The sequence below is a fragment of the Pogona vitticeps genome, chromosome 14, assembly GCF_051106095.1.
Source record: "Pogona vitticeps strain Pit_001003342236 chromosome 14, PviZW2.1, whole genome shotgun sequence".
Classification (NCBI taxonomy): Eukaryota; Metazoa; Chordata; class Lepidosauria; order Squamata; family Agamidae; genus Pogona; species Pogona vitticeps.
The window spans coordinates 15,307,931-15,317,283 of NC_135796.1; the positions used below are offsets into that span (position 1 = coordinate 15,307,931).

General features: G+C 42.1%; 1 protein-coding gene across 2 annotated transcripts in view; it reads right to left on the bottom strand.

Annotated features, from left to right (window-relative positions):
• Nucleotides 1-4,633: 4,633 nt before the first annotated feature.
• RAN (RAN, member RAS oncogene family) overlaps nucleotides 4,634-9,353 on the bottom strand; it is a 5,923-nt gene continuing 1,203 nt past the window's right edge. For both annotated transcript variants that reach the window (XM_020788882.3, XM_020788884.3), the window contains exons 2-7: nucleotides 8,810-8,855; nucleotides 7,260-7,344; nucleotides 6,746-6,871; nucleotides 6,151-6,338; nucleotides 5,134-5,304; nucleotides 4,634-5,034 (exon numbers count right to left, since the gene is read on the bottom strand). In XM_020788882.3, the coding sequence (XP_020644541.1) occupies nucleotides 4,990-5,034; nucleotides 5,134-5,304; nucleotides 6,151-6,338; nucleotides 6,746-6,871; nucleotides 7,260-7,344; nucleotides 8,810-8,848 (654 nt within the window). In that variant the 5' untranslated portion in view covers nucleotides 8,849-8,855 and the 3' untranslated portion in view covers nucleotides 4,634-4,989. The remainder of the gene's footprint in view (nucleotides 5,035-5,133; nucleotides 5,305-6,150; nucleotides 6,339-6,745; nucleotides 6,872-7,259; nucleotides 7,345-8,809; nucleotides 8,856-9,353) is intronic.

Genomic DNA, 9,353 nt, shown 5'->3' on the forward strand with positions numbered 1-9,353 from the left:
GCGAATCACTATAGCGATTGCAAAAAGTCATATGTCTAGCGAAAAAACTGTCATGTGGGGTAACTGTCTAGCGAGGCACCACTGTACACAGGATCTCTTCTAGCTCTGCAGCCCGGAGATGTCATTGCATCTCTGTCCGATTTTATGCCTCGTGTCTCACCTGTTACCTTGAAACCTGTGCATTGCTTGTTGTCTCATTGTTTCTATTGCGGTTGGGTTTTATTTCAGCACGCTGCAAGCCGCCCAGAATAAGGTGTCACACAAATGCGGGGTGGGGGTATATATATATAAATTAAAGAAATAAATAAAAAATAAATGATCCCCCCCCCCACCCGGGTGCAAGGGAAGATTTCTTTATTTCAAGTTGTAAGACGTCGGGGCTATAAAAGGCAGGCTAAAAGGAATGTTGCGGAGCTTTGATCTGCAAAACTAAGTCGAGCTTGCATGGATGCACAGCACCCCTGTGTGGCCTTCTGGAAACACCATCAACATATTCTCAACGAGAGTGGGAACCGGAGCCTGCACGGAGATAAGTGCTTTTAGCAGCAGGACGCAAAGCGATGCCTACTGTAGGGCAAAGACGGCGCCGAATCAGGCCATCTGTCCGCAAATTTGCTCCCGGCAAGCGTTTCCAAATAGAAAAAGCCGGGCCAAGAAACCTTCTGTTGACTGTAGAGAGATGCCCATCCTTCTCCAAAGACAGAGGGGTGGAACCTCACGCCCTTCACTCCCAGTTCATCCCTCCTGGGTCTTCTCTAAGGTCACATCTCCTTCCCCAAAGCACCGTTGCTGCATTGTTTTCTAATCTGTTATTACTCCTCCTAAATCGTTGAGATGTTCTTCCTAAAGCTTGTGCTATCAAGTCGCTTCCGACCTCAAGAGGATGTTTGGAGGGAAATGTTCAAGGAGTGGCCACTGTACACCCTGCCGAATTTTGCTGGTTTTTGAACCCAGATCTCCCAAGCCCTAATCCATTACACTCTCCACGACACATACTCAGCTCCTCAGGAGCACTGCGGAGTGTTGAGGACTAGCCTCTTTGTTGGCAGGTGAGGAACAGAGGTTGAAGGTGAAAAACCTGAACACAAACTAAGTGCCAAATCACACGGACCACTTGAATCATTCCTTCGCCCTCCTTTTAAAATACTGATATACAGTATTTGTAGGTATAGTCACATGGTATATGTACCGCTAGGCCCATTCACACAGCTGTCATTTCAATACGATTTCTTGCTATTTGTACCACTTCTGTAGGCTATGTGTGCCATCCCATAGAAATTGATTCGTTTTCCATCCTGTTTCTGGATCCCCGCTACCCTAAATTTTCTTTTTAAACAGCTCATAAGTGATACAAGACTAAATGGGGGTATAAATCGGCTACGCGATGCATTGGTAAACTTGGGGGGGGGGGGGAAATATCTAAAAGAAAAATGTGATTTATCGCTAAGCATTTTAATTTTTTTTAATGATTCAAATGCAATGGCCATGGTGCCCCCTAACCTGAATTTGTTTGCAAAGAAAGTAACCGGACAGCAACGTTCAAGCACATTGAAACAGTAAGGCTGAAACGATACAGAGTCCGAAAAACCCAGAACCACCGATACAGAAATTGGATTGGAGGTCATGCCAGCAAAGTGGGGGGGTGGGGTGTAGGCCTCCTTCAGTCTCTGAAAGACGATGGGAACGTGCTCTGAGTAGAGGTCTTGGAACAGCATCTAGTGTGGCTGAGAAGGCCAATTCGAGAGTGACCATCCCTTCCACACTGAAGACAAATACAATCTGTCCCCTCTCCAGCTCCCTGATTTTGCTGCTTTTGTGACTTCCTCTTTGCCTTGGCCTGCTGGACAAGGGCCTCTTCAAATTGGGAGAGGCCGTGATGCAACGCCTGCCTCCAGGCTGAACGCTCAGAGGTCAAGGTGTCCCATCTGTTGAGGTCCATTCCCAAGGCCTTCAGATCCCGCTTGCAGATATCCTGGTATCGCATCTGTGGTCTCCCTCTGGGGCAATTTTCCTGCACTAACTCTCCATATTGGAGATCTTTTGGAACTTGGGGCTATAAAGGCAAGCTAAAAGGAAAGCTAATTTTTTTTTTTGGGGGGGGGGAATGATTGCCTGGTCAAATGAATAGATGTTACCCATGTGTTGTGTGAACTATTTAAACAGCAGAATCAATAGAACTGGGGTTCTTTTGGCGTGTGTGACTGTACCCTTTGCAACAAGAGCTCAGAAAGGCTTGTGAGGACAAAACACACTCAGTGCTCATGCTATGTCTGTGGGTAGCAGAGGACTGAATATATCAGAATGGAAAGCACAGCTGATACCCTGAAGATTTCTTTATAGGTCTCATTATTCCTTTCTTCCTGAACGGTGTTGCTGCCTAAATGTAGCTGAGATATCTTCTGAACGCAGAGCAGCATCAATGCATGGAAAAGGTCCTTTGGAGGAATGTACAGGTATGGCGTCCCGCTCCATGCGATTCTCTCATAGGGGGCAGCCACATTTGAAAACACATTTCTTATCCGCTGTATTGCTTAATTTCACTTCTGTTGCTTTCCTTTCCCTGATCAGGAGCTAGGAACAACCCAAAATGAAGCTTTGGCTGACACCCATCTCAACATCCACCTCACGTAGCAAGGGATGCCATCCACCATGGGCTGCAGAGAAACAGGTAATCACAAGTCAACCACGCCATACCTGGGCAATGCTTCACTAAGTGTAAATTGAAGTCAGGCTGCCATTTCATACACTCCCTGTCCTTGTTAGCAACTCCAAAAGACATCAGTGGGTGAGGTGTCCCCTACACTGTTTACACTCCTGAAAACAAATCATTACCCAATTTTTGCATATGGAGTTGCTGTTAAGTACAGAAGTAATGCTTGGAAGATGTAGCACACAAAGAAAAAAAGCAAGTAGAAGCGAGGGTGGCCATCTCTCTTCTTCTCCTGTAGTTTTATTTCTGAGCCTTTTTACTCTTTTTCAGAATACTTCTCTGTTAGTGTGCAACTGCATTAGGAAATTTTCAGAAGCCCATATCTCAAGCATTTAGCATTAAAGATTGCTTTCTCCAGGCCAGATTCATTTTCAGTGTTTTAACAAAGCAGAACTTTTGAACAGAAAAGGATCAGTAAGCCACAACTGATATAAATTCTGTTGATTTCAACAGGCCTAATCCTGTCGGGACTAAAATTAAGTTTAGCCCTCCAAGCCTGGGATTTCAACAAAGGCATTTTCACCATATCCTGGCAGAGTCCCCAATGCCATAGTCCTTTTTACATTTTTAAAAATCACTATACTAGTGTACGTCAACTGAGTGCAACACTGGATGCCTATGATACAAGTGGATTCTACTCCACAAAAACTTTTTAAATTCATGTTAGTCCTTCAGATAACTAAAGAATATTTATTTATTTATTTATAGGTTCTCCCACAGCAGTTATTACTAAGCTATATACTATATTAATAGTAGACGCCCCATGCAATCCATCCTAATCAAGTATTTACAGTGACCATCTTCAGAACTTCAACCCAAGCACATATTAAAAAGATGTTGGCTGGAATCTTGTTGTGCAACTTCATGCCTCATAACTCGGGTGATTTTATCAACAACAGGCATTTAGAGGAATTAGGTTTTCTACTTCCCCCACTCTCAGGTTCCTGGGATCCTTAGGGATCCTCTGCTATGTGGGGGAGGCTTTGGGAAACAAGGCGGGGGGGACGACAAAATGTCTTAATGCCCAAAAATTGCCAATGGACATAGTTGATGATGTTATCCAAGTTATCCAACAGGATTCCAGCCTATATTATCCAACAGCAACTTAAGGCAATATGCTTTATGCCACCCAGGAGCAGAGTGGGACTAAAACCCTATGCCATTTACAACAGAGAAATTGGGCAAAGGATTAAGAATTGATTTCACCAATTCTTAAATTACTGGATTTAAGGCTCCATAATCCAAAGAAAAGAGTATCCTTTCCTGTGTGGCTTTCAGCTATTAAAAGTTATACTGAACTAACACATAATTAAGTATCAAGCCCAAGCAGATCTTTTACAATGAATCCACTACCACTGTTTACATGTTTTTAAATTACTTAGTTATCAAACTAGCAAACCCCAGCTGCCAAGAAGCACTTAAATCCTGCCAGAACTGCCCAAAATATTAAACTCTTATCGATCTTTCACTCTGCCACAGCAATTTTCTAAGGTTAGTGCCTAAAGAATTAGGCTCAAGATTGTTTACTCAGTGAGAGTAGGCAACCACAACTCAAGCTAATCATCTTAAATCCAACAAGGATATTTGATTTCATCTGCCAGTCCATTCACCAAACAATTTATTTCAATCTTATTTTAACTCCTGCTCAATGAAAAGCCATGAATATTGTGCAGCTGCTGCCAAGTGATACTAGCAAAGCAGACAAATCAAATAATCTCTCCCTACAATGGAAAACTGACATCAAATTCAGAAAAAACATTATTGTGGGGACCTAGCACCACACTGCAGTTTTTTCTGAAATGAGAATCTAGGTATAAGCTGGTCAAGTCTTTGCCCACTTAGGATTCAAAAGTGCTGTCCCACTTTGACGCAGGCAGTCCGGGTTCCAAAAATTTACCCTTAAATTCATGACGAGTCGCTTGCTTGGATATTTGAAATACAACTTTATTATGATCTAAACAAAAAGGAATGGGAATGACAGTAACAAACAAGATTTACCACCGAATACTGTGATGCGACTGCAGCAGTCAGATTTGTAACTCAAATGGGGAGTAAATTTGCAGTCCAAAACAGCTAAATATGCGGTCCAAAATGAAGGAATTTTTTTTTAAACTGCCACATTCACTCCAAAGCCCATTCTCTCTTTCAGCATCCCAAAGATTAAAGCACATGTTCTGCTCAGCTAGAATAATAAAGTGGCAAACACGCTGCACCACTGACATCACAGGACAGTTGCCTATAAAACTAGACTTCTGACGCTGGGCTCCAGCTTCACTCCCTCACAGGTCATCATCCTCATCTGGCAGTGCAGTGGTTTGAGCAATCTAGGAGAGAGAAAAAAGGAGGGGAGGGGGGAAAGGTTTAAAAACGCTGAACACAGCATCACGAAGGCAGGCAAGGCCAGTGGTTTCTGAGCAGAGTACCTGTAAATCTTGCTCGTACTGTGCTGCCAAGGCTGGATCCATAACAACCTCTGGTGGTGCAAGAGCAGGCATGGCAACGAATTCCAGGTTGGGATCGCCAATCAGCTTTCTTGCTAGCCAAAGAAAAGGCTTTTCAAAGTTGTAGTTACTCTTGGCTGAAATATCATAGTACTGAAGAGGGGAGAAAAAAGAAAGAAGAGAGAATGGGCTTTGAGGATCTCTCTGGAGACAACCCTCTGTCAACAACAGAAAACAAGAATCTTATGGCGTCTTTTAAAAACATTCAATTTTATTCTGGTACAAGACTTAATTACTGAGATCTGCTATTATCCTGAGTGGCAATATGCCATATGAACATCACTCCATTCTGTGAAGACCCTCCTTTGTCTTGTATATACTGAATCATTGCACACAGTTATGTCCCAGATACTTCACTGAGTTTCCTATCCTAATGAGAATCTCCTGTACGTATCTGGAATGCTTTCTCTTCAACTGTGTGTATGCATCATATACTGAGTTCTTTCCACCCACTAGCAGAGATATGCTTCCCACATCTGACAAAGTAGGCTCAAGTCCACTAAAGGTTATACCACAGGAAACTATCTTTAAAGAGCCTAAGAAAATGTATCTCGTTCTGAATAAAGCTGCAGATGCAAATTGAGAAGCAGACTTAAAGTTGCTTTGAAGAACACATCAGTGATACAATTATATTAGCTAAGCATGGACCAAATCATCGTTCAGCGAAATCCCCCATAGGAAACACAGTTTTGCGAATAGCTATAGCAGTCGCAAAAAGTCAACGTCTAGCGAAAAAACCGTTTTGTGGGGTAATCATCTTGCGAGGTACCACTGTATTACCATCATTCCCCTTCAACTGACTGGAGACTACCCACGTAAGAGACCTTAATTCTACGTAAAGGCAAGAAATATGATAAAAAGCAGAATAGCAGGAAAAGACACTTTATATATCCTAGTTTCAAATAGGCTCTCTTGATGAAGAAAACCCAGTTTTCTTACCTGCAGATTCTTCTTCCGGTGAAAGACAATAGACTTTGCTTTGACTTTTCTGTCCTTGATATCCACTTTGTTGCCACACAAAACTATGGGGATGTTCTCACACACCCGTACCAGATCTCTATGCCAGTTGGGTACGTTCTTGTATGTAACTCTTGATGTTACATCAAACATTATGATGGCACATTGGGCTGGAAGTTGAAAATTTATGATGTTAATAGCAATACCTCTGGGTAATGCACAGAACTTTCAAAACTCAAATTCTGATACTATAGAATAATATACCAAAAAACCAGATGCACCAAGCTACAGTCAATCGCCTTAAGAATACTAAATTAACTTTAGCACAAGTGCATGGTGACAAGGAAGGCACATATGCATCAATGTTCTGAAACATTTGTTTCCAATACCTTGTAAACAAACTAGCACAAGTCCAATATAAGCATGCTTCCAGGCAAATATGCCCTTTAAAAAAAAAAACAATGACAGCTTGTACTCTGAAAACCACAAGTTGGGGCAATTAAATCACTGATACTTTAGACCCTGGGAAGGCACATGTCTGCTTTCGGCAATCACACACACTGTTCATACATCTTACCTTGGATGTAGTAGCCATCTCGCAAACCTCCAAACTTCTCCTGCCCAGCTGTATCCCACACATTAAATTTAATAGGGCCTCTGTTAGTGTGGAACACCAGAGGATGGACTTCAACTCCAAGGGTGGCTGCAATTATATAAAATCTTAGATGGTATGGTGCATGAAAAGGTGAAAGACCACACAGCCTTTCCTTACAAACTATATTTCAGCTGGGAATATAGGACAACACATTTAAATTGCACAGCGGTACTTATTCAAACTTCATTTATTTTTAAAGAATGATTTTAAGAAACTATTTGTCCACTTAGTCCAATGCTTTATCTTCTCCAAAGGATGCTTATACTGCCATGCTGCTATTCATTTCCACCTGAACCCTCCTTTTAGCTCCAGGTCATTTTTACTTACATGGAGAGCTTTAGGAAGCAAAACTTATTGCAAAACACTCAGGAAATCTATTTGAAGGAGGAGGCATAAATTTACACAAGCTAAAATATACAGAAAACAGCCAACATACCTACATACTTCTTCTCAAATTCACCAGTCAAATGACGTTTTACAAATGTTGTTTTTCCGGTACCACCGTCACCAACCAAAACAAGCTATTGAAAAACAAAGTTTAATTTTAAAAAAGAAAACTGCACCATATAGTTGTCTACCTATATCAATGTCACAAATTTTTAAAAAGTGCTTATCTAACCAACAGGGACCAGTCATTACAGCGCTAGACTAGGATAAGCCAAGTGACAGCAAGCCAGTAATGTCGAACCAAAGATTCAGTGAGCGCACCTAGGAGATAAACCCAAACCATTTACTCTGGAGTAATTCCAGACATCCTACCAGAAGCTACAGTTCAAAATATATGACAGATGGACATACTGTAAGGTGTTCATACTACAGACCAAAAATCTGCTAGACCAAGTTGGAAAAGCAAGCCCCACCTGCTCTTCTAAAATGGACAGAATATTAAACTGGGCAGGACTGTATGCTGCAAGGTGAGCGGAATGACATTTCACCTGGAACTCATGGAAAGTTACAGTTAGCATTGAAAAAATAAGTCTGAATAAAACACTGGCCTTTGAGGGTTTAATTCAAAGAAAGCTCTCTAGTGTGGACACTAAGAAAATCAACCTAATACCCCCCAGATATTTTAGACAGCACCTCTTATATTGTCAATATGGGGGCGGGGCTTATGGTAATAAAAACAGATTTTGTCTTTTTACCCTGCACACTACCCGTTTTTGGTTTTCCTCATAGGTCAGAGTATGAAAGCTTAGAAACTATCCCCAAGTTCTCTCCAATTAAACCTAGAAGCTCACATCGACTTTCTGCTAAAGGAAGCTTCATGAATGAGAATTAATTAGCACATTAGTAGTATAGAACAAACTTTGATGACAAAAATTCAACTTTTGGGTTGAAATCAAAAGAAAAAGCATGGCTACTAGGTTGCTGAACTGTGATTTCAGAGTCATAAAACCAAAAGTGATTTTAAAACACTCTTGGCCTGATTATCTTCCCATGATGGTAAAGTGGTGGGGAAAAAGTCATATATGCCCTCTTTAACACATTGGAAAAATATATACGTATCACAAATGAGCAACAAATAAATACATGTATAATTTAATGCAAATACCATATTGTTAATATGATTTAAAATGCTAAACTGCCTCCTGAATGAACTCAAAACACAGCAGTCTTAAAAAACAAAGTCCACAAACATAAGCCTGGACATACAGAAATATGAAAATTAAAACCCAAAGGAAAACGTGGCAGGTCCTTTTTTCAGAGAAACCACACAGAGGACCAAGCTCCTTGTCACCAATCCCAATCTGGAGTTCAATAAACACCAAAAGCAGGGTTGAGATTGGATGTGTAAATCTCCTCACCCGAGGAGCATTCCTGTGGCTTCACAGCCTAACAAAGGGCGCTCTGAGCCCAGGCCTCGCTTAGCAGTGCCACACAGGAAAAAAAAGTTGGAAGAGGGGAAAAACGAGAAGGCTAACTTTTAAGAAGACTATCTAAGAGGGCAGAGAAAGGCATTCCCTGGCCTTGCTTCTCCCTTCTTACCTTAAACTGCACTTGGGGTTCTCCTTGCGGGGCGGCCATGCTGCGTCTAAAGAGAAGAAAGCCAGAAAAGAGGCGTGATCCAGGGAGGAAGGAGCGACGACTCATCGAGGGGCCGCCAAAAAAAGCGCGTGGCGGCCTCTCCATCCGGGTCAGGGAGGAGGAAGGAAGTCGGCCCTAAATGGCGGCCCAGCCGATTCATGTCTCTCAATCCCCCCCTTTTAAAAAAAAACCAACAGCCCTTCCATCTCGTCTGTCACCCCCTTCTCCAAACAGGAGGAACGGCTCAGCAGAAGTTTAAAAAGGGTTAAAAGATTTGGGGGGGGGGAACCACGAGGCAGGGGAAACCCAAGAAGGGAAAGGTGGGAGCAAAAGCCAACACACACACGACCTTGCTATGTGTGTGGGCTGGTACTCTTAACATGTATTATTAAGCACTAGATCTAGAGTACGAATAATATACGTGATTTTCCCCTCCCTTCTGGGTTCCCTCCAGCCATCCGCTTTTTTTCCCTTCCCAATTCTGCTGAGCCATTCATAATATAAA